General features: G+C 45.8%; 1 protein-coding gene across 2 annotated transcripts in view; it reads left to right on the top strand.

Moving 5' to 3' along the window:
• The window catches only part of B3GLCT (beta 3-glucosyltransferase), a 1,059,223-nt gene that overhangs the window by 50,838 nt on the left and 982,679 nt on the right, over positions 1–25,706 (top strand). For both annotated transcript variants that reach the window (XM_086935136.1, XM_086935137.1), the window contains exon 4: positions 24,666–24,775. In XM_086935136.1, the coding sequence (XP_086791262.1) occupies positions 24,666–24,775 (110 nt within the window). The remainder of the gene's footprint in view (positions 1–24,665; positions 24,776–25,706) is intronic.

Raw genomic sequence — 25,706 nt, 5'->3', positions numbered from 1 at the left:
AGAGCAGTCTTAATCATCCTTAATGTTACCATCATATAAACTACCTCACCTACCTCAACATCATTCTTGAAGAAGCTTGGAAAAGCTAGCAAACCAAAGTAAAAGATGGATTAGACCCTAGACAAACCCACAAGAATCATCACAATCCTATCCTATCTTTCTCAATCACAAACCAAAGGCCTGCCTGCAAGATTTATGGTGTATTATTAAATGGTAATGAGGATCTTGAATACTTTCCTAGGTATGTTAATTATTGTCCAGAAACATGCAAACACAGTTCAGGGTGTAAATACAAGCTGTATTGCTTGGTTATCTGAAATCTTGAGTATATCTGTGGTGATCAATTCCCTTAAGATCTCCAGTAGGCTATGTTCTCTTAGGCCGCAATTATGAATTGTTTGGTAATTTTGAGGTAATGTCATCCGATTTAAAACCATAAAATAAAAAATAAGTGATACCCTGGTGTACTTTCTTTTTTGTATGTGTTAAATAGCAACAGTTTCATTATTTCCCATGATAACTGGGAATAACATGCACATTTATGCTAACTGCACCAAAATCCACATTTCCTGATATTATCTGGGCCTTTTTTCCCCATTTAAATATACAAAGGGTTTGTCCTTTGATAGTTACCTGCAGAAAACTCTGCCAGGTCAGAAAACTCCCACCTACATTAATTGCGACACCCATGCAAGCAGTGGTTTGCATGGGTGCCACAATTTATCACATCACTTGTAATTAAGGCCTTAACGTCAAACTAAACTTCTTACTTCCCATTGAAGCTGAAACATTGGCACAGACTTTACTTAGGTTTGAAAAAAGTCTACATTTGCATGTTCTACATATTGCTTATTCTCCTACTCTGCAAGCACGTAGGAGCTCACGACAGGCCACAGAAAAGGAACGGGAAGAGTAGACCATCAGATTCTGGGGAAGAGTTATGTGGGCAATCTCGACGTAATACAAAGAAGTACTATCAGTTGACAACTGAGTCTGATTTCAAGGCAGATCCTCATTTAAAAAAAAGCAAATGTGATTGCATTACATATTATGTGATCAGTGTTTTATAGCATGCAAATCACATGTGAGGGTACCCAGGAGCAAGTGTATGAGGCCAGCCCTGGGGGCTTACTCGAAAAACAGATCTTCCGCTTCTTTCGAAAGTCAGGAAGAGTGTGGTGAGATGTGCATCAAGCATGGTAAGTTTGAGGACTAGTCTTCCGCTTGAGTTTTGGATGGATGGATGTGAGCTGGTTGGTAATCCCTGCATACAGGTTGTTTCCGTAGTCTAGTCTGCTGGTGATGAGGGGTTGGGTAATTGTTTTCCTGGTGTTGTCTGGTAGCTACTGCAAGCTTTTCTTCAGCAGCCTTAGTGTATTGAAGCAGGCTGAGACCCCAGTGTTTACTTTGGCGATCATGCCCAGTTTGTTGTGTTTGATTCTGAGGTTTCCTACTTGCGAACATTGCATGGCGGTGGGTCCAAGGTCTGTGGGCCAGCAAGTGGAGTACCATGGCGAGGCTTTCTTCAAGGAGACTACCACTTCTGTCTTGTCTGAGTTCAATTTAAGGTAATTGGATTTCACCAAGGTGGCCACTTCTGTCATGCATGTGTTGAACTTGTTCTTGGTGTTGGGTGTTTTGCTGAGAGGGACAGTATCGTCGTCATGAGGAGGTTTGTGTAGTGAGCTTGTATGATGTCAGCCAGCAGGATCATGTATATGTTGAAGAGCTTTGGGTTGAGCGAGGATCCCTGCGGGACTCCGCAAATAAGATCTCGTACTTCAGAGGCTTAAGGGGGCATGTGGACCATTTATGTTTTTCTGGTGAGGAAGGAGCAGGTACAGTCGAAGGCAAGTCCCTGGAGGCCTGCTTTGTGTAGTGGTTGGATTAAGATAGGGTGAGTGACCATGTCGAAGGCGGCTGATAGGTCTAGAAGGATGAGGGCTGTGGTTTCCTTCTGGTCGAGGATCATCTGAATGTCTTCTGTTGCTGTTATTTGTGGACCATTCATGTTCTTCTGGTGAGGAAGGAGCAGGTACATTCGAAGGCAAGTCCCTGCAGGCCTGCTTTGTGTAGTGGTTGGATTAAGATAGGGTGAGTGACCATGTCGAAGGCGGCTGATAGGTCTAGAAGGATGAGTGCTGTGGTTTCCTTCTGGTCGAGGATCATCGGGATGTCTTCTGTTGCTGTTATTTGTGAGATTTCCAAGCTGCAATTGGGTCTGAATCCGAATTGTGTGTTGTCAAGAAGCTGGTGTTTGGCGAGGTTGTCGGAGAGCACTTGCTAGTGTCTTTTTCCAGCACTTTGGCTGAATAGGGACGGAGGGACATTGGTCGGTACTTGGTGAGTTTGGGTGGGTCAGACAAGGGTTTCTTTCGGAGGGTGTTGATGGTTGCATGTTTCCATGGTTCCGGGAAGGTGGCTGTCCTGATGGAGGTGTAGGGATTGTTGAATTAGTCTGCTCGGTTTATCTTGGGCACACCATCAAAATAATACTCTCCAACACCCCTATTTTGTTGGAAGAACCGAGGAAAGTTGTATGGTCTGATGATTATATTTTACTGATCCTTTTGTCCTTTTTGAGCATAATGTGGATAAAATAAAGGTATTACATGGCCCAGTCAGCACCTGGAATTAAGTAGAGATTCCAAAGTTACAAGAAGCCCTATCCTCTGCCAGGCCCTCCTTAACGTCAGAGGTTCTGGAAGATAAGATGCTGCTGTGGCTGATCGCCGTAGCCAACAAAGTGCCCCCTAAAAGGATGCAATCTAAAAACAAAACAAAAAAAGTTTCTCTTCAGCCATGTGCCTTTTCCCTGAATTGGCCTCAGAAAAGAAATCTTGTAAAATATTATTACTAACATGGAGGCGTCATTATCAGACGGAAGACAAACTACTCTATAAATAATCTTTGAATGTGTGTTTCTTTGAAGTTGTGTCATACAAACCTGCAACTTGCTCCACGCAACTCTTACTCTAAAAATGATTAGTTATGCAAAAAATAGATCCAACAAAATGTTCTGCCTTGTTTCATACTTCTCTGATGCCATTGTATTTGCCCCGCCGTGGGAATCTAATGCAAATTTATGTAACAGGCTCAGTAAATCTTTTGAAGATAAAATTGTAAAGATCCAATTGAACCTTTTGACATTAAATGAAGCAGATACAACTGTATCAGTCGTTTGTCCATCCGCACCACAGCGGTTGGTAAGTTTCTACATTCTCTATTTCTATCAGAGGAAAAGCTGAGATTTCTTTCGGCACTGAAAATCTGTCGCTCCTTTAGACCCGTTTCCTCCCCATTTTCTGAACCAGATTACTGCATTAGTCTTCCCTGTTTATTTCGAGCTGTTCACCGCCTCTCTGCAGACAGGAATAGTGCCCAAATCCTGGAAAAGAGCAAATGTTAGTCCCCTCCTACAAAATCCAAATACATAGCTTCCAAGGTTTCACATTGCTATGTGTGACATTTTCCTAATTTCAGTGTAATTATGAGTGCTATTTCAACGTCTTAGTGACACTTTTATAACCAGCAAAAATCGAAACATAGCGAAACATATATATCAGATATTTCACCCATTTGTGCAACCTGACTGCACCAGCAAATACACATTTTTATAGGATAGCAAGTCGGTGCAGCAATAAGAGATCATGACTTACACCATAGCTGCCAAGTTTTCAGATTGGTTGTGTGACATTTCCATTGTTTCAATGCACTTGTGAGTGACATTCACCTGCAAATGAGTGAAACTTAGAGTGACATTTTGCCGTGGGTAAAAGCAAGCAATCAAGTGCATTGAAAGAGCTAAAATACAAGAAACTTCAAACTTTTGAGCAGTGAAAAGGTCTAAAAATTACTTGAAACCAATGCAAAACTCCTGAAGTCACTAACCTAAAACCGCATTCTAAGATGACCATTTTATAAAACTTTTGAAGCACCATCCTTCATCTCAATTAAGACACACCTTAGTTGAGAAAGGTTGCAGGGAGCCAGTCACCAGCAGGAGTTCCGTAACTGCTGCATACAGCGAGGACATTGGAGTTAGACTAGTTAACGTTGAAATCACTGAGGAAGATTTGGGCCTTTGTTGAATCCACATTAGCAGAGATGATCTCCATTAGTTGCTCGATGAAGGGGAGCTTGTCTCCCAGGGGATGGTAGAAGGAGTGAAGTTTACAGACCGGTAGGTTCTTACTTGAGATGCTGAGACCAAGGTATTCAAAGGAGGACTCTACTTGAGAGATTGAGAGTGTGTTTCTGTGAATAGAAGCTAGGCCACCGTCCAACTTTCAGGTTCTGTCGAGCCTAATTTTGTCGTGAGTGGGAGGAACTAGGAGGTCTAAGATAGGAGTAGAAGGTAGGTTTAGCCAAGTGTCAGTGAGGATGATAATGTCTTAAGTCCTTGCATTGGATGAGGTCGAAAATATCAGCTGCATGTTTACTTGCTGATCTGTAGTTGATTAATGTACATTTAAGACATAACAAATTTGGGGAAGAAGGTGTATGGGTGACTTTCATCTGAATGAGGTTGTCAATATTACTGCCTCTGAGAATGCGTGGAGGTTCTGTGTATGGGTTTGAATGGATGGATTGTATTTGTCGCGGCGAGGCCATGTTGGAGTTGGACCAGGTAGGGTAAGAGTTGTGAGGGTCCTGGAGATCAATGGACGTCGGGTAGGTCACACATCTTCTGGGCCGGGAGGGATCGTTAGGTAAGTGAATGGATTTCATGATGGAGGGAGCTAGGGGCTGACCAATGGACGGCGGGTGAATGACACAACTTCTGGGCCGGGAGGGATCTTCGGGTAGTGGAATGGGTTTTAGGATGGCAGGGGCTAGCAACTGGTTCCTGCGATCAATAACGCTTGAGGAAGTGCTGGGCAAATTCGTAGATGTGAGGAGAGAGCTGATCACGAGGATAACATCATTATAGAGGGCTTTCAGATCATGTAGCTCAGAGGTGAGAAGTTGCAACTGGAGAAAAATGTCATCTAGGCGCGCTGCCAGGTCATGGTGTTGGACTGGAGGGGGTGTAGGGAAAGTGTGTAGGGAAGGGGGGTCTTGGTGTAGGACTGTGGGTTCCGCAGAGGTGGTGAATAGTTCCTGTGGAGGAAGTTGGTCATTTAGGACTGGCGGAGTTCCATGCCCTTTCACTAGTGAGGTTGGAGCATTAGCAAGGGGGGTGTGAACGATGAGCTGGAGGTTAGGTCCAGACTGAGCCGGAGAGGGTGGTGATGATCGAGCATGATCAGTGGTAGGCGTTTGTCCGGGTTCCAGCCTAGTATGAGTCATAGGGAGAAGGCTGAGGTACAGGGGATCAGGCAATTGGAGGTAGCGTTAGTCCGTCACACTGGGGTCTCTCCGGTCGAGGAACAGATAGGATCAGACTGGCTGGATGTACGCCTAATAAGTTCAAGGAGACTCTCGTCCTCTGAATTGAGGATCTAGCTGGTTATGGCAGGTCAACAGGGGACAAAACCCCTCTGTGAAGATCTAGTGGCGAGGAGTGGTTTAGATCGAGAGAGGGCCTTCCTGGTTGGGGCACGTTGATGGGGGACAGGGCCGCTCTTTGATGGTCTAGTGGCAAGGAGAGATTTAGCTGGAAGGATGGCCATTCTGAAGAGGAGGGGGGCGGACTCAACATGTCCTGAGAAATGGTATTGAGACTGTGGGTGTCAATAGATTTCGCTGAAGCCGCATTTTTGAGTAACGGGAAGATAGTGGTTAACTTAACTAGATTGATGTAAGACGCTTGGATTAGGATGATACCATTGTTCTATAGGGTGATGGTGGTATTAGCATTAAGTGTGGGTGAGGATGCTGTTGTGCGCTTCAGTCTGTGGGGTGTTTTCCTAGTACCTACTATTTTCGCCAGCATGCTCTTTTCCTGGTGTAGAAGATAAGATCATTGACCCTACTACCCTGTTAGTACAATAGTAGATATCAGAGATTAACGTTTCAGGCCTGGCCCTGAGAAGGTGATACTTTTGTTTTGTGGCAGCGTTTTTCGAAAGGTTGGGGGGTAGTTGATAAAGAAAGTGTTGGATCCTGAAGGATCAGGGCTTAGCTCTATTGAGGTGGTGTGCCTATTACCCAATACTAATGCCTTGACAGCAAAGGAAGGAAGCTGTTCAAGTGTGAAAGCTGGTTTAAAGTGAGAAATTCCATGCACAGGATTGTGGGAATAGTGTCTTCATGACCCAGGGTTGGGGGATCTTGACCAATCTTCCCACACTCCAAGATGGCCACCAAGAAGACCCACAGCAGGAGGGGGAGTAACAGACCTTTTCTCTGTCTATGCCCTGCCTAGGTGTGTAGTGGTAAAGTCATCAAACCCAGTCCAAGATGGCCCCCTAAACAGGGGGTGTAACAGCTCTGTTCTCATTGCTATGCCAGCCCTGGTGTAAAGGGAATGATATCCACAAGCCAAATCCAATATAGACCCCATAAGTAGGGGGTTACAATAGACCTTATCCTGTTCAAAAGCCTGCCCAGGAGTGAGAGTTAAAGAACCATAAGTCCATTCCAAGGTGGCCACCAAAGGAAGACTGAGGGGCCAGCCCCTTTCTATTTCTATGCCCAGCTTGGGCATACGGAATGTGGGAGGGGGAAGAGCATGCCATATGTACCTTTCAGGGATCTGACTTGATGTCAGATGTATCCTTGAGGATGGGGGGGGAGAGGTGTCCTGGCGGGGGGCAGCTCAAGGTAAAAGAAAGCTGCCACCCATGTCCTCATATGCTATATGCATGTTTTGCATATGTCAGACTCTGTCCATTTAGGGCAATGTAGTGTTGCGCTGTAGTCATTACGCGGCTGCTTGATGACTTAGAGCGTAACCGCCATTTTGTGTAGAGAGCGCCCAGTCCGAACACGGAGCGGACGTGTTCCCGGCGCTCTCCTGTGGAAATAATTAAAGTTAATTACTGACCTGCAACTTGAGTGGGGCTCATCTTTTGGGGCAACTAGCATCATTACAGTGGCGACTAGGGCGGGATCGGCGGAAAAAGAAAAAAAAAAGCAGTGAATTGCGAAACCGCTATACTCCCAACCACAGTACCCAACTAGAGACCCACCATAAGGGTGACCGCTAGAGAGAACCAGCCCCAGGCAGGCAGCACCATAGGAGAGCACGGCAGAGGACAGCGCCGCAGCAGGAGGGCAGCCCACCGTGCACAGAAGCCGCCCCCCAGACGGGTGAATACGCCAGAACGAGAGGCAGAAGACACACACACCCCACCATGTGGGCAGAGACAGAGGTCTTGACGGGCCGCCTAGACTCGACAACCCACGGATCAAGAAAGCACGCAGAGAAAAAGGGAATCTGTCCGCAGTGAGTACTACACCACACTGAGAGGGAGAAACCGGGGGACTGAGCCTCCCATCATGCACAACACCATCAGGCTCGAAGAACACGCCCAGTCAGCCCAAGGCCCTGGCGGAGCACGCGCTGCATAGTGAGGGAGGCGATTTTTGGCCTCAACATAACCAAGCACATCAGCACAGACTAAGTGCACCGGGCAGTCCCAGAGGGGAAGAAGTACTACCAGAGAGGCGAGTGGAAATGTGTGCTCAGGCATCCTCGCTCACAACGTCAGTCCCAAACCAGGGGATCCATTAATGAAGTGGGAGGATTGAAGGGAATACTTTATGAACTATCTGGAAGCCCTGGAGGATGAGAACGGGGAGGCATTTCCCAGCAAAACGTGGAAGAGAATATTACTCCATAACCTAGGCCCGGAAGGCATCAGAGTGTTCCAAAATCTAGTCCCCACGCCGCGACAGGCAGCAGATGACGATGTGTTCCAACATGCAATAGAGGACCTGAACAACCACTATAGGCCGGCGGTATGCACATCCATAGACAGGTACAACTTCCAACAGAGGAAGCAAGCAGCGGGAGAGTCCATAGATGTGTACGTAGCAGCATTAAAGAAATTAGCGATAACGTGTAAGTTTGGCACCTTACACAAGAAATTCATCAAAGACCAAATAGTCATGCACATCACAAACACAGCGATCCAAGACAAACTGTGGGTAAATGGGGATGCGACCCTGAAGGAAGTCATAGCCATGGTAAAGAAGGCAGAACTATCCAAAAGGTGTGCAGACGCTGCAAAAAGGGAGACAGCCACGAGGCCCCTGGTCAACAGAGTCACCGAAGCAGAACCACCGGAGAGGGGCAAAGCAGCAGCATTGGACGGGAAGACACAAGCCAAGTGGACACCTCGACCAGCACAGGTGAAGAAACCCACCAAGGAGAGCCAGAATGCGTGCTATAGGTGCGGCAGTCCATCCCATGCGGCATACAACAAACATTGCCCGGCTTTCCGTGCCAAATGCATGTTCTGTGGAATTGTGGGGCACTTTGAGAAAGTATGTCGCAGCAAGCGGAAGAGACCTACAGTCAAGTACGTAGCACAGGAGTTAGGAGCGGAAAGAGAAGAAGAAGAAGAAGAAGAAGAAGAAGAAGAAGAAGAAGAAGACAACGTGCTGTGCATAGAAGAACACATACTGGGCATTGATTGCACCCGCTCCAAGAAACCGCAATGTGACCTAGTTGTAGGGGGAGTACCGATCAAGATGGTGGCAGACTCAGGATCCCCGTAAACCATAATACAATGTACGGTGTGGAATGAACGCTTCAAACACTGCCTAGGACCTCACCTAGAACCTCCAGACATTCGGCCAGTCACATTCACGGTAGAGCCCATTCCTATGGTAGGATATTGAATCCTGAAATTCGAGTTTAAAGATCAGAGGATCAAGGAGGACATTAGCAAGGCAGTCGCTCTACAGGGATTCGATCAGCAAGGGAAATCTATACTAACAACTGACGCAAGCGAAAAAGGACTGGGAGCAGTCCTTATGCAGGAGAGGAAGAAGGGGGAGATGGCTACAATCAGTTTTGCATCCAAGTCACTATCACTCACGGAACAGAGGTTCAGCGTAATAGAAAAAGAGATGTTAGCTGCTGTATGGGCCGTGGGGAAGTTCTGTCAATTCCTATGGGGTACGAAATTCAGGCTCAAGACAGACCACAAGCCACTGGTCAAAGTACTCACATCCAGTGGACACGCAAATGCTACCCCACGCATTGCCAAGATGACTCTAAAGTTGTTGGACTACAGGTATGAAGTTGAGTACATCCCGGGGCCAAGGAACAAAGTAGCTTACTATCTTAGCCAAGCTTCAGCCATGGAGGAGGCCCCGCAGTACTCCGAAGAGGATGATGTCAGTGTCACGTTCATGGAAGATCATGAAAAAGTAATAAGCGGGAAAGAGTGGAAGAAAGCCTTTGAGGACGATTCCGACAGCATGGAAGTCAAGCGCTTCATAGTGCAAGGATGGCCGTAAAAGAGACACATGAAAGCAGAGCACAGGAAGTTCTTTGAGTGAGGTACGGTACGAGTTATCCATCAGAGACCAAGGGACCTTCCTGTTCAGAGGTGATAAAGTAGTCCCTCCCATGTCACTGGTGCCGCACTTACTAGCCATTCTTCATGAAGGGCACCTGGGCATTGTGAAAACGAAACTGAGAGCAAAGCAGATGTACTGGTGGCTGGCAATGGATAGCCTAATCGAGAAACATGTTCGGGAATGTGAACAGTGCCAAAGGGCAGACAAATCAGGAACGTTGATGCGCCCCTCGCTGGGGAAGTTCGACAACCCAGCAACTCCATGGGAAGAGTTGTCGATAGACATCCTAGGCCCAGTGCTGGATGCACAGGGAGTAGCAAAATATGTAGTGGTACTCATAGACAGGTATTCCAAGTGGCCAGAAATAGACATCCGTGAGGAAATGGACACTGAGATGGTACTGAAGTCCTTACCGCCACCTTCCTCCGAGAAAGCATTCCCGCGCCTTTCTGAGTGACAATGGACCCCAATTCACGTCGGAAAAATGGAACAACTACATGGAACGAAATGGCATCAAGATTAAACACACATCCGTTTATCACCCGGCCGGCAACGGATTAGCCGAAAGGTTTAGCCGAGTCATCATGGGTTCCATACAATCTGCAATAGGAGCAGGAAAAGACTGGGAAAAGGAAGTGAGGAGTACGTTGTGGGCCTACAGAATCACCCCTACCTGCACAGGATGCAGTCCCTTCCAAATCCTGAGAGGGCGCGACTCTTTCACTAAGGACAATCTTGCGTGGAAAGAACGTACCATCACGAGCAAATGGTCCCCCGCAGTAGTCCTTCACAACTTGGAAAGAGCACAAAGAATATATACAGAACACTTCAACAAAAGGCGTAACGTGAAAGAGACATTGTTGGAAAATGGAGAGTGGGTTAGAGTCAAACTAGCCCATTTGAGAAGAAAGGGGGACAGCAAGTTCAGTGCGCCCTTGCAAGTAAAGGAAGTGTATAACAGGGCCGCATTGCTTAGCGACGGAAAAATTTGGTCCCTAGACCGTATGTCCAAGTTCAACAAGATACTGCAGTGGACCAGAGAAGAAGAATTGCAGGCTAAGAACAATCAGGTTCAACCAAATGACATTGTCCCGTCAGGGGGAGAGGAGATGAACTCCGGAGTAGGGGAAAGAGAAGAAGAGTTGGAAGGTGGGGACAACCCCGTCACCGTAGAACATCCGGAAAGCTCAGGAGAAACTCTGAGGAGAGAAAGTTCCCTGGGAGCTGGAAGAAGGGGAGCTCGAACGCCTGGTGAAATTACTGAGAGTCCCTCCACTACCCCGGTAAGACGTACACGAGCAGGGAGAACTGTGATAAGACCTGCCAAATACAGAGACTATGATATGAGGGAGGTGAATTGCCTAGCTGGCAGATAGACTTGAAAAACGTCTATTCGTTTTGCTAATCTATAAAGAAGGGAGATATGTAGTGTTGCGCTCTAGTCATTACGCAGCTGCGTGATGACGTAGAGCGTAACCGCCATTTTGTGTAGAGAGCACCCAGTCCGAGCACGGAGTGGACGTGTTCCCAGCGCTCTCCTGTGGAAATAATTAAAGTTAATTACTGACCTGCAACTTGAGTCAGGCTCATTTTTTGGGGAACTAGCATCATTACAGCTTACTGCAGGATTTGTTTTGTAAATCAGAAAAATCAGCAGTCCATCCCTGCCACCCCCCCACCCCCCATCCCCCTCCCACCAAGCCTGACAGGCCCACAAACAGATCAAAAATAAAATCATCCCACACGCTGACCTGACCCTGCTGTCTTGAGACCGGACTGCACTGGCGGCAGAACGGCAACGAAACATACAGCTGCAACCTCAGCATCTGTACTCTGCGTGCACCGACAAAACCCACAAAATCAGTTTAAGCTTCACTGAAGTGCCGCACCAAATTATCTATTGATTCACTCACAGTGATCGGACACAACCCCTGCCTGACTTAAGGGCACAGGCTTCTCTACTGTGTAGTTCGGGTGTCATGAGGGGCAAGCTGCTGCTCTCAGTGTTGAATATAGCACGGTTATCTCCTGCAATTAAGTATTGCACGATACTTTGCAGATTCTTGCTCTCTTCCTACACCGGGGCAACATGACTGCATGCACTCCTGCTGAAGTGCTGCCCCCTGCACACTAAGCTGTTCCTAGGGCTCTTCATTGGTGCTATGCCTTGATCCTGTAGCGCTGGTGCCCCCGCTTCACTGGAGGCAGGGCCCCTCTTAGCGTCATCAGTCAAGGGGAGAGTCGGCGGGCCAGGCTGGCAGGAAATTGAAATTAAAAACATCCTGCTGCAGTTTGTGCCCACTGGCCCCTCTCTGAAATCATGATAGTCGGTGAAAGTTAGTCTTAATGTTGTTTTTTGTCAGTGTGCATTTACCAGTACGAGTCTTGCTGAACCATCTGCACAGAGCACTCGCTGCACTGCAGTATATGCAGCTGCTCATATGGTTGCCGTCACTGCCAGCTTCTACATCACAGCACACCTGTGTTATCAAGGCACTACAAATGTGTGATGCGGACCACCACTCTAAAATGCGTTAGTCTAATACCTGATGCGAGGTACTTGGCATTGCTGCAAATACCAATGCTGAGCTGCTATCTAATTTCCAACCAATCTTCCTTCTGCCAGCTGCCTAAAAAATTCTTTGAGAAATTGGTCAATATACAGCTTTCTTAATTCTTAGAGACTTTTAGCCTTTTGCACCCTTCGCAATCTGGTTCTAGAGCATGTCATAATACCGAAACTGCTCTGTTGAAATCTCTGAATCAATAAAGTGGAATTTGGATTTCAGCATTTCATTGATTCTGTTGGCTCTCTTGGTGGCGTTTGATACTGTCTCTCACAAGATATTGTTGCAACACCTTGCATCTGTTAGGGTGCAGGGATCAGCCCTGTCGTGGCTTAGCTTCTTTCGCGACCTCAGAGAGCAGGCAGTCTGGATGAAACCTTACTCAGCCGGTGTAAAAACTGTAAAATGTGGAGTACCTTTAGGATCAGTATTGAGCCCCGCCATGTTTAATATTTATATGCTTTCTCTTGCTTACCTTGGAGTCCTTTAGCATTAATATTATCTTGTATGCAAATGAAATGAAAGATAGGATTTATGGAGAGCACTCCATACCCGAGGGTGTCTATGTGCTAGTCTCTGGAAGGTAATTGCCGACAAGGAAAGCAATCCCATTCAAACATCAAATAGCCAGGTTTTAACTGATTTCCTGAAGGCTATCAATTCTGTTTGCATTTTTAGTTCCCAGGGGAGGGCGTTCCACTGGTTGTCCCGACGATGAAGCTTCTACCCCCCAAATTGTCCTTTTTAAATTTAGGGAAAATAAGATTGTGTGCTGAGGCAGACCTGAGGTGTCTGGAAGGGGTGTACCACTGAAGGTTTTTCCAAAGGAATTCGGTTCCAGTGCCACGCGGAACCTTGAAGGCAATGCACAGTGCCTTGAAGTAGATCTGCTTCTTCACTTGAAGCCAGTGCATGCGATTTAGAGATGTAGATACCAATTGAGATTTGGGCATGCCTAGGAGAAGGTGGGCAGCAGCGTTTTGAAGCACTTGAATTTGATTAAAGCACTTTTTTCAGATATTGAGGAAAAGGGAATTGCTGTAATCGATCCTAGAAAGTACTAAAGCTGAAGGGACGTTTTTTGCAAGTGAGAAGGGATGAAAGGAACATTTTTTCCTAAGAAGCTTCAGCCTGAATAACGTGGATGAAGTGAAGGCGTTAACAGGTTCCTCAAATTAGTTTGTTGTCAAAGACCACAACTAGATTTTTCACCTTATTGGTAGGATTTCGAGGAGAACCAAGTTCTTGTAGCCACCATTTTGGGGGCGAGAAGGTGGTGTTTTTACCAAAAAGTAGTATCTCCGTTTTATTGGAGTTAAGCTTTAAATAATTTAAAGACATCCAGTACTGGGCTGTCCAAGGACCCTGAATGCAAAAACCAGTGAACTTTAGGGTGGTGGTGGTGGCAGTAAGGCAGAGATGTAAGGTTTGGAGGGAAGAGTGATTGCTGTGAACGCCTCTGTGGAAAGGGATTGGCAGCACAATCTGCACCTTTAGTGGACCTTTATTTCGTCTTGCTCTGATACCGTTGCTTCATTGGAAGACCGCTAGAAGAAGTCTCAGGGGGTAGATAAACAAATGGCCCTTGCAGCTCATTACTCTCACCCCGCTCTCAGTTCTAAACAATGGACTTATTCAAACTGTTATTGGGACAGGAAATGGGTAAAGGCAAGGCACCCAAAAAGGGGAAGGGCCTTGATAAAGAGGAAAAGAAGATAATGTTGGTTGAATATTAATTTACTTTGTAAAAACAAAAGACAAGAGGCATTTGCCAAAACAGGAACAGTTGGTTTCATTAAAAACTTCGCCGGGAGCACAATCCACTGAAAATGATTTGAGGACTGTCTCAAAGTACAACCAATCCAAGCTGGTTTTATGCAGTTTTGGGTGTCATAAAAGTACATCTGGCGATCCTTATTTGGTAAAAGAATGTGGGCCTTGTCTGCGGGGTCGTAAAATAAAGGTCCCTGATAACAAATGCAGGTGGGCCTCGACCTTGCGTGGACACAAGAATATGTGATGTAACAACGTGATCAAAATGATCGCCGTATGTTACATCACAGTTTGTACAATGCAAGTCCTTACAACGACTTGCGTTGGAGGGCGCTGGACTTAGGAATAGTAAGATGTACTATTCCAACACCAGTCTACTTACAGTAGGGAAGGTGTTGGATAGTAAATCTTACTATTCCTTAGGTTACAGCGCCATCCAGCGCAAGTTGATGTAAGAACTTGCGTCGTAACGGCTGCTTTGCAACTGCATTGCGGTGTACTCACCGCAATGTAAAGGATGTTTCCCGGGCATAGTGTAGGCCAGTGGGTGGTGTGTCCAGATGTCCGGCATGAGGGGCATGTGATCACTCTGTGTACCGTATGTGCTGTGTACTGATTGACTGTGTGTTCCTAACTTCATGTGACATCTGATATTATGGTGTTTGGGAATGCGCTCATCCCTCTGGCCATGTGTGCTCTATTGGGGCCAGTTTCCTTGGACCAGTGTTGTGTCGCTGCGCTTATCAGTGGGATGCACCTATGTTTCCTGTTGGCACGTCTGTTTGCCTGCCTCGTGCCATCCCATCTGTGACCTTTCAATCAGTTACAGCGGGCCTTCATTGCAGAGCCTGCCTGATCACGTATTTCTGAGTCTGAGTTGATGGAGAGATCATGACGGTCAAATTTGATAATAGTGATGCAATTTCATTTGTATATGCGCGTGTACCATTATAAGCATTAGCATCTTTTTTATCAATATCAACAATAATATCTGGGAGTAAAGCAAAGAATGTCTCCCCAATTCCAAACTCGATCCAGATTTTCATCACAAAGCATTTTAAAGTCAAGACAGACTTTCAGTCTAAGGAACATAGGGCTAGTTAGGACATAACTGAAAGACAAGGGGCCTTCAATTGTGAATCGTGGGGTCATTTTGGGGGATCTATCACATCCCGGCGGGGGTGGCCTAACTATCATCCTCTTCATGTTTTAACCATTCTGCTCAATCAATTACTATGTCATCCTCGGCCCCTTCAGTAAAGTTACTCTCCCCCATCCCCCCAATCAGGACTAGCAGACTCTTCCCACCCTTCTCCCATAGGAGCTGTTGACCAATCTTGTTTCCTCAGTGAACACTTTAAATATTCATCCTTCATCTTCTTTATCATTACTGAATGTCGTCTTGCTGATGCAGAAGACCTGGCAAGGGATCCTGGAAACCTTGGTTGTGATGAATTTCAACCAGTTATCATAAAAAAAGTATTTGAAGTAAGTCAACTTGGAAATCCATAAAGTGAACATAATTTTGTCTTCGCTTATCAGGCCAGTAGATGGAACTCCAGCCACAGTGCATCTTGAAAGGCAGAGAAAGCAGTGATCTAATATGCAGTATCCTCCATCTTCAGGGAATTCTCACGATGTAGGGATCGTGCCTAGCACGCTGCCTCATACTGTTTGTATCCCCAGACAAACTACGTTAATTTAAAAAAAGGTTCCTCAATTATGGCTATAGGAAATCCTTCCTAATCTTTGAGGTCCCCAGTTTGTAGGCGGTAAAAATATATAAAAAATATCAAATGGAGAAAGGTACATATGACAGCCAGTAGTCTCCCCGTACAGAGGAAAATACATTTAAGGGTAATTGTTCCCAGGAGAGGGCAGTCTCAGTTATCAACTAGAACCCCAACAAGGGACAAGATATTTAAGTAATAATACTGAGCTGCCTAATGGAAAACTCCATAAAATGGTCAAAGGGAGGGAAAGTGTAGGAACCCTGAGAAGACCCAACCCAAAGTGGTATATCCAATCCAAAAAAAAGGGTAAGACAATCTCACCTAGTTTAAAGTTGATCTCCAAGTTGTTCAAGGGGAGGCACCTGATAATGCCATCATATCTCCTTATGGGCCTGTTACTCATTGACTCTTAGGCCATTCTCTCTTCTTTTTTGGTGTAATTTCACCATCATCTGCAATACTTAACATGGGTTGGTCCATATTAAGTCTTACAATATCTAATATTATACACAGCTTCTGTTGTATATACGGTACGTACTGAATCCAAAGTCCTATTGAAATATCGCTAGTGTGACAGGACAAACCCTCCCAAAGATTACACTCCCAGAACAGAACCCTCCCCATTCGTACTCCCTCCCTGTACTTTATATTACAACTCAATGTGAACACATATAAAAACTATAATAAAACAAAAAGAATAGTAACTTAAACCAGGTACATAAGAGGTTATTGTACATTCTGTCAGTACTCTTGCCTGTGGGTTAGTTCCCGCAGATCAGAACTATAAAAGCTGTAGCGCTCGCACTCTAGAGGGACAAGACAAGAGCGGGCGTACCCGAGATAGGTAGCTTACTAGTGGACCCCAAGCATATTCAAAGTTTTTAAAATCATCCCTAAAAATAGTGCTCATCATTTTCAGTATGATTGCCTGCATAAACGTGCATGCCACAGTTGGAGCTGGTGCCTCCGTTCTCCGTCAAGCTGCTGCTATTGACATTTTCGCAGCTCCCATACAGAGCTATAGTATGTTTTTGTCACTTTTTGTTTCTCTTTGATTTGCGTCAGAATTTCTGCCCAGATGGGCCGGAATATTGGGCAATCCCACCAAATGTGGGGAAATTCACCTAAGAGTCCACAACCTTTCCAAGAGAGGTCGGAGGTAGTGGGAAAGATTTTGTGTAATTTTGTGGGGTATAAGTACCAATCATAGAGTATTTAATAGTGGGCCTCACGGAGGCTAAGAGAGCAACTGTGCTCCGGGATGTCTTACCAGAGCATCTTCCACTGTCTTTCAGGAATTTCTCGACCCAGGGTGCGTTCCCAGAAGGTCACATGGCAAGGCATTTGAGTGGGCACTGTGTGCAACAGTAGAGAGTAAAGGAAAGTGATAGCCCCTTTGGCCGACCCGCCCCTCTCACAAAATGTTCTGTTGCTAAGAGATCCTTAGTCCCTGCCTCCCGCATAGCTGGTTGGTTGCAGTGCCCAATGTCTTAGCTGTAGGTATTGGAAGTGTTCAATCTTTGGGAGGTTAAAATCCCTGTGACAATGCTCAACTCTAAGTATGTTCCAGGTATGGAAAATGTTGGAGAGGGTTAGACAGCCCCCCTCTCTCCATGTGTCAAAGGGACCCGGCTGTAGTGCCGGAGGAAAGGCTGGGATGTAGTTTATCGGGGTGTTAGGAGAAGGGTGGCTAGTCCATTTGTGTAACTCATTTACCTCATCCCAGGTCTTAAGAGTTGCTCTTGTTAGTGTGCTCAAGTAAGCATTTTGGGGGCGGTCTATTTTCGGCTTCCCCAGGACGTCCCAAATAACCCTTCCTACAATTGCCCTGGCCACGTGGAGCCAGTGCTCATCTGACCCCCCACCAGCCCACCAGACACCTGTGATCTATCTCCCTGGCCCTTGCCACCATCCCTCGCATCCATCGCATGCGAGCCGGAGGATGCCCAACACCCACCTTGCTGCCAAGGCCCAGAATGAGCTCCCCATTCATATTCCACCTCCCTCGCAGAATTCAGGAGCGGCCTCAAAACCTGGCTGTTCAAATAGCCCCATCTCACATGGAGGGCCTTGAAGATCAGGCAGAGAGACTTAAACGGAACCCTCTGCATTATTGGCAACAAATGAAGTTCGGCAAGAGCCAAAGAGCCTGATGAGCAACGTGATTTCATCCGTGCCAGTTTGGCCGCCAAGGTTTGGACTCTTTAAAGACGTTCAACTAAGAATTTCCGGGCCTCCAATAGTAGGGCATTACAATAGTCCATCCTGCTGAGGATGACACTTTCAACTTCCAATGCTCTGGCTGTCTTTGGCAGCAGCGGAAGGACCTTCCTCAAAGCTCTACTGAGGGAAAAGCAGACCCCCACCAACTTATTCACATGTATTTCCAAAGTAAGGTTAGCATCCATAGACTCCCAAATTACGTACAGCTTTAACCAGGACCACTGTAGAAGCAGCTGAAGAAGGGCAAAAGTTATCAGGAAAGGGAGGAGGCACTTTCCCCGCCGCACAATATAGGACTTCAGTCTTATCTGAGTTGAATTGAAGTGAATTGGTTCTTAGTCAATGGGCAGTTTCTAGCATGCAATCATGAAAATTCGACAGAGAAGTTGACCGATTCCCCTCTAGGGAAAAGAAAAGTTGGGTGTTATCGGCGTAATTCACCAATTTCACACCATGTGCCTTTATGATTTCAATCAAGTGTCTCATGTAAATATTGAAGAGAATAGGGCTTATCGCAGATCCCTGCGGAACCCCATAGTGGATATCGGCAAATATAGATTGAAACAGTGGAAGAGAAACCGCCTGACACCTGTTGGATAAGTAGGACCGGAACCATTCTAGTGCCGTCCCCATCACCCCAACCTCTTCTAGCCTGGTCAAAAGAGTGTTGTGGTTGATCCTGTCAAAAGCGGCAGACAGGTCAAGCAAAATGAGAATGCCAGATTGTCCCGTCTGCTTGCATCAGAAGATCATCTAACACAGTCACCAGAGCAGTCTCAGTTCCATGGCCAGGCCGAAAACCAAACTGGGCATTGTCAAGCCTGGAGTTGGATTCCAAGAACTGAGATAGCGTTTTGCTGACCAGACGTTGGACGATTTTAATCGGATAAGGTAAGAGGGAGATTGGTCTATAATTACCAGCGCAGGTCGGGTCAAGTGCCACTTTTTTTACGAGCGGAGTGACCACAGCCCGTTTCCAGCATGCTGGTACAACTCCCGACATTAGGGAGCTATTACAAATCTGACGTAAAATGGGAAGGAGCTCAGAGCCCCACTCCTTCCAAATTTGAGATGGGAGGGGGTCTAAATGGGAACCTGATGACACACCCAAGGCAATTCTGTTATAAATCTCCTCCGAGAAAGGTTCGAAATGGTTCAAGGAGGTCGGAAAGTCTGATTCTACCTCATTTACCTTTCCTCTGTCTCGTGACACATTCCTTTCCATGGTAAGGCCATCTTTCCTGGAGATGTTATTCACCTTCAGACCCTCAATGATGTTACGTATTTTCACTGTGAAAAAGGTTGCTAAACTGTCACACAACACTTGAGTTGGCTCGCTTTTGGATTGTGTGCATTCAGGAACGGCCATAACCTTCACTATTTTAAAAATTGTTCTGCAGTGATTTTTTGAATTTGAAGTATTGTTAGCAAAATATTCAGATTTTGCTAAGTTAATTCCCTTCCTATAATCCACTATTGCAGCCTTCCACAAGGATTTGTCCTCATCCGAGTAGAACTTCCTCCATTTCCTCTCTGCCTGTCGGCAGATCAATCTTAAGGATTTAAGGTGATCATTATACCAACCGGCTGACAGCCTGCCAGTCTTATTATGATTCTTTATGGGAGCAATCTGGTCATGCATAGTATTAATCTTGTCACAGAAGTTAGTATAGTTATCCTCCACTGACCCCCCACTACTAAAATCCTTACCAAAGGAGAATACCGAGGATGAAATAGTCTTGTTTTTTAAGAGTCCCCTCCAGTCTCTACTCCTAAATGTCCTTACCTCCCTGGTGGCTGACCGTACCTTTCTAGGGTCCAGTGTTGTATATGAATCTAGGACCCTAGTGTAATTTTCCCGATTCATGCCCATATATAGGTATAAATCACCCTATCCTTATATAGGCATTAAAATCATAACCATATTTAGACTTAGCCTATGCTGTCTACATACGGCATGGCTACTTCCACTAGTTCCGAGAATCCACAACGATTTCTTGGAAAAACCCGCCTTCAGCAGTCAGGGACTTCGCCTTGCTTGAATATTGATTATCCAAGAACTCATGGAGTTTTCAAAGAACTGAGTCTTTGATGACGTTATTATGTCCAACCTTACTTCAATCTCGGCACCTTCTTGGATTAGATTCTTGGCAAAAGAATACTGAAACTAAGCTACACCTCACTTACCTCGTACTAGACTTAGGTTAGGTACACCGGGGTAGGCGTATTTTAGAAGCACCAGTTGAGTACTTTTAGTCTTTATTTATTAATGTATGTATTCTATGTATTTTATGGCTTAGAAACCATATCATGCTTTTACAGTATTATTTTATAATACTCTTTGTACTGTACGCATTGTACTTTGCAACCAACATTACGATTGTAGCAGTTCATTTCTTATGCATGAGAAAGAAGACTGTTCAATAAATCCTTTTTATTGAAAACACCCGTCTCTCTATTTCTCTGCACCTCTGGTGAAACGAACCATGCACGATTGACTGAGTGAAATAACTATCTATTGTTTCCGCAACTCTAGAGATAGATTTCTTATTCTTGGGAAACGAAGTTGTCATGTTTATGCGGTTGCCAGAAACTAATCCCTTCTTGTGAATTCGAGAAAGTTTCTAGTGACCTCTGAGCTAACTGGCACTCACAATTAAGTCTAGTATATTCAATAGAGACTTAGTAGACCTCAGTCCTACGTCAAATCTATAGGATATACTATTCCAATGCGCAGAGCCTATTGGGAATATAGGAACTACACTACACCAGTATCTGGAATTTGCCCAAATGATGGTCGGACCAGCCAACCGGAAGAATTGTTACTGCTCCCAAAGCCTGCTCTTTAAGAAGATTAAGTCCAGGATATTCCCCCCCTTGTGGGTGGCTTCATTGATCCATTGGCTTAAGCTCAGGCTCTCACAAGACTGGATTAAATTACTATATCCTGAGTCCATGCTTCCGTTCAGCCATAGGTTAAAATCACCCAGAATAATCAAGTTGGAGTGAGTAAGGGCCATGTTACAAATAACATCCACCAATCCCTGCATAGAGAGTGAGTCAGCCACCCCTGGGGGTCTATAGCAGATGGTGCCAGCCAGTAAGCAGCCTTTAGGGTCTTTTAGTGGAAGCCCATAAATTCAAAGCCGTCGACTTCATCAATGTCCAACTGAACGAAGTCCAGGGCCTCCTTAAATATAAATCCCACCCCACCTTCTCGTCCTCTAACTCGAGGTTTATGTATAATTTTATAACTGGGAGGACAGGCCAGGCCTAGTTCTACCTCCGATCCCGAATGTGTCTAGGTTTCAATCATGAAAAGGATGTCTAGGCCATGCGCGTCAAGTAGCAACTGGATCTCTACATGATGTTTAGGTAGAGATCAAATATTAAGCAGTCCTCCTACCAGGGCAGCTTTCATAACAAAGTCAGCCTCAGGGCCCGCCGTTTCCTCAAAATGGGGTATACAAATCCTGTCACTCACCGACTTACAAATCTCTCTTAATGCTCCACTGGAGTCACTAATTAATTGATCAAAATTGGCCCCTTCACCCAAACGGGTAGTATGGCAGGCGCTGTGCGCGGCCGGTACGTGGACGGCTTTCGGCATGCCAGCAGTGCGCGTCCGCAGTGCGTCTACGCCAGTGTGCTCTTTATGTAAATTAGGGCAGGAGGAAAAACTGGACTGCTGAACCTTAAAAATGGCCGGTCCGCTCCTACAGGCTGGCACCGCGAGGTCAGTCTGCAGTCTAAGCCGTCAAAAAAAATTGGTGTCACACTCAACAATTAAAACACAGCGTATTATTAAAACCATTCAGAGGATTCAAAAAATGTGCAAAGCGCCAGTACCATTCCCCCGACCACTCGATAAACAAACAACTAGTTTGTGAAGTTTTCAGTTAAAAATCTTGTAAGTAGTCAAGCTTGTAAGCACTTGTAAAAGTGTGCATTCAAGGTCCAATGCCTCTCCCTCTCATTTGCTCAAAGAAGCACACTTGTCCCCCCTCAAAATATTTGGAGCCTGCGTACTCCACCCCCATATGCCTTCCTTGGCATACTGTTATTCAAGTCTATCTGCCCTTGGAACCATTACCGCCATTGTCTTTAGCTCAGTGTGTGTATGTGCTTCAGAAAGTTGTGAAACAGTCTAAAGTATTCCCTCATTGGGTCTTGTGTCATGGTCTCTGGGTAAATCTCTGCTGTTCTTGAAAAGTAACAATGTAGTACATGCTTCATGCGCATTTATACCCCGGATATTTTTCCCTAAGTAGAACAATTGTGCACTGAGTTACTCAATTAGTTCTACTTTGGCCTTCACCACCCCATATGTATTGGGTTATGAGGCTCTCTAATGCGGTCCTGTCATGCACAGTTGCCGGTATAAGAAAATACTGGAATTAATACTGCCTTAGGGGAAATAAGCTGTTTTTAATTGTCTTCATTCTGCCTGTTAAGGATAGAGACTTATTGATCTCTGCAAGTGATGTTGTTATTTATCTTCTACGGGGTGTAATTTTCAAGTTTAGATTCCGGATGTTTTGAGTAATGGCATGCCCAAATATTTAAACTTTGGTCTATTTACACATGTCCCTTTTGAGCCCCCGTTTCTCCCTTGCCCGTTAGCTTATTGGCGAATAACGATGCAGTTGTTTGCAAGGAGAATTCTGAATGGCTCCATAAAGAGGCAACATCACTGGGGAGAAGATGGGCATTGTGGCCAACTGGTTGCACAAACATCAGAATATTTCCCATGGGTGTATTTTTACAGCTTTTGTTGTGGGACGTTTTGTATTCATGTGATAATCATGTGTAAGTGTTGAACTACTGTGTGATTGGAAGAAGTCTTACCCTATGGAAGACATATATGTAATTGGGCTCATAATGCATAAGGTGCAGACTAGTCCCACATAGCGCCTTACATTTTAAAAGAAGTGGATATGTTAGTGTGTCGTGTTGGCATTTTAGAATGAATTCATTCAGGAAGGGAGTGCTTAGGGAGTCCAGTGATTGTTCATTCAAAAAATTTAATTTAGTGCAAAGTCCTTCCAAATTGCTTTCACACTTAAGAGGTCGTCTTATAAATCCAATATGACGCAGGAGCCATGATATGATTTATAAACTAAATTGTCTTTATTCTTTATAACATACAACAGCAGCCACGCCTAAGCGTTTCGTCCTAACGTGAGACTTCATCAGGGTTTTTCAAATAGTTTCTAGTGATTCTTCCTGGAATGTATATGCCAGAAAAGAAAAGACACTATGTGGCCCATTAGGATTTCGGGCGAATCGCCACCGCCCGCATGGTGGTGGCGATCCGTCCCCGCCCGCCACCCATTTCCCCCGCCATATTACGGAAAGACCGTCCACCGCTCTTCCGCCCGGTCAACAAGTTGACCGGGTGGAAAGGAGTTTAATATGGTGGCGGTGTCTGTCAGACACCGCCAACCATATTGTATTGTATGTGTCTTGTAAAGCGCACTGCTGCCCTGAGGCGTCGTGGTGCTGTAGACCGCTGGGGAACCCGTCCTAGCTATCCCTGTGAGATGGTCCCTACTGGGTATCTCCAAGGTGAAACCAGGCATCCCCGGCGAATGTGGGGGGCCGTTGTAGAGATGAGGCAAGCTAATGCCCAGAGTTGCCGAGTGTGATCCCTGGTTAGAGTAGGCACCGAGGCGAGAATTATCGAGTCCGCTGACCCTGGTCCACGACCCTGCCGCGTCGGGAATTGAACGCTGGTCCCGGGCCGTTCTCTGCTTTCGGGTCTGCCGCCTCTAACCAGTGAGCCACACCACTCCACTACCATATTATCATGGGGGCGGAAACATGCCTTTCCGTGGCGGCATTGCCGTCACGGAAAGGCATGCAGTAATTGCTTGCAGGGGCCCGTTGCGGGCCCCCAGGGACTCTGGGGGGTGGGAGTGCACATGGGGGGTACCTATGGTACCCCCCTGCAGTTCCATGCACCGTCCGTTACAATGACAGGAATGGAGGATGTGCCCGCCACTGTGGTGGGTGCATCCTAATGGCCCCCACGGGACCCCCGCCCTTATGGCGGGCGGTCCTATTTCCCGATAGCCCGCCATCCTAATGACCCCCAAAGTATCTGTATCCCCAGTGGGACCTGCAAATTTAATTTAGAGCGCAGAATCCCATCCATGCGAGGCCTTCCCGCTGACGGCCTCTTATGTGTGAAACTAATTTGTGAGGACTTTGCAATAAATTTAATTTTTAATGTTTTTGAATGAAGTCATTGGACTTCATAAGCACTCCCTTCCATTGGACTCAATAAGCACTCCCTTCTTTGCATAAGTTCTCTTACTTTCTTGGTCTCTGAGAAGTAGTACCATTAAAGTGTTGAGTGCTTCCATTCTCACACATATGATACAAACACCTGCGTGGCCAAATTAGAGCCAATGCTGCTCCTTTTGGAGGTATTTTAGAATGAATGTTCAAACACAAGTGTCCTGATGTACTTGTTTGACAAATCTGCAGAAAACTTTCCAAAATGGTATGCATCAACACGGAGTTACATTTCAGATGAACTGATTTCCTTCTGTATTACAGATTCACTTTGGGGTGGCTTGTGTGCGTTTATCTGGTACTCATTTCGGCATTTTTGAACTCAGAGCTGGAAAATGAAAAATATATGTTTTCTGGAAGTATAGAACTACTGCACACGCCGCTTGTAGCACAGTTGATTTCGCGGGAACTTTGACATCACAGCAGTGCCTAGTTTATTATTTCCCTTTTAGCAAATCTATCTTGAAAGCCCTTAGTCGCTGTAAATGATTTCTGTTCATTGTACCGATATATTTATAATTTCTTGTCAAAGAGAATTATGCAATAAGTAACGCCCTAGTCAAAAGTGCCCTTTCTTTCTCAAACGTGCCAGAATGGCGATATTTTACATTATTTCCCTAAATGTTTAATTTTCTCTTTCTCATTACAGAAGCGGCTGAGATCGTATTTGTCATCCAGAGTCAAAGTAATTCCTATCACGCAAGCAAGGCAGAAGAATTGAAGCACAGTCTTCTGACACAGGCAGCAGATCTTAGCGAGGTATTTGCAGATATAATGCCTGTAGTATGTATGTTATGTGTATAATATGATTCCATAATGAAGTGATGAGCGAAAAACTATAATCATGAGAATTCACAAAAGTGTTAAAATTGGACATGTCTTGCATAAACAGAATCATGTACTTGTGCTGTGTGCACAGAAAAAACCTGTCTCCTCCGAGTTGCAGTACATGCAATTCATAGGCTTAAACTGTATTTTAAAGGATTTCGGTTTGATGGGCTATTGTGATTAAAACACTAAATCCCAAATCAGTAGATTTTCCAGCTGTTTCTAAAATGCCATAAATCTGGTAGGTGAATTCCAAGATGCGCAGTCTAAATATCGAGTTTTAAAAATAGACTATTGAGCTACAGTAATATTGAGTTGTAAATATCGTAGGGACAGAATATCAAAATCAAGAATATCGACGACCAGAATATCGATCTGAAGGTAAGAAATATAGGGGCCCATTAGGATGGCGGGCAGATGGCCCCCCCAGGCCGGCGGTGATCCGCCCGCTATCCATCCCGGAATGACCCCCCGCCATATTAGTATGGCTGGGGGGTGCGCGGCGGACGGGTGCAGTTATTGTCCCCGCAGGCACGATCAGTCGCGTCTGCCCCGCCTAAGCCCCGGGAATTGCCGCGCCCATTGGCCACACCCTTGCTCCTGCGCAATTGCCGCACTCATTGGCCTTGGCCACGCCCCCGGCCAAACGCACGCGTTTGTTTTCCACACGCCCTCTAGGCACGTTTTTTTTGGGGGATGTGCCGCGCGATTGTTGCCGGTTGTTGCGCCCATTGGCCACACCCCTTGGTGCCGCCCAATTGCAATTGCCGTGCCCATTGGCCTTGTTCACGCCCCCAGCACAACGCACACGTTTAAGGAACACTTTTTTTTTGTCGTCATTCCGTGCCCACGCCTACAAGGG

The sequence above is a fragment of the Lissotriton vulgaris genome, chromosome 8, assembly GCF_964263255.1.
Source record: "Lissotriton vulgaris chromosome 8, aLisVul1.2, whole genome shotgun sequence".
Lineage (NCBI taxonomy): Eukaryota > Metazoa > Chordata > Amphibia > Caudata > Salamandridae > Lissotriton > Lissotriton vulgaris.
The sequence above is the reverse complement of the archived record's forward strand: the minus strand, read 5'-3'. Positions and strand labels throughout refer to the sequence as shown.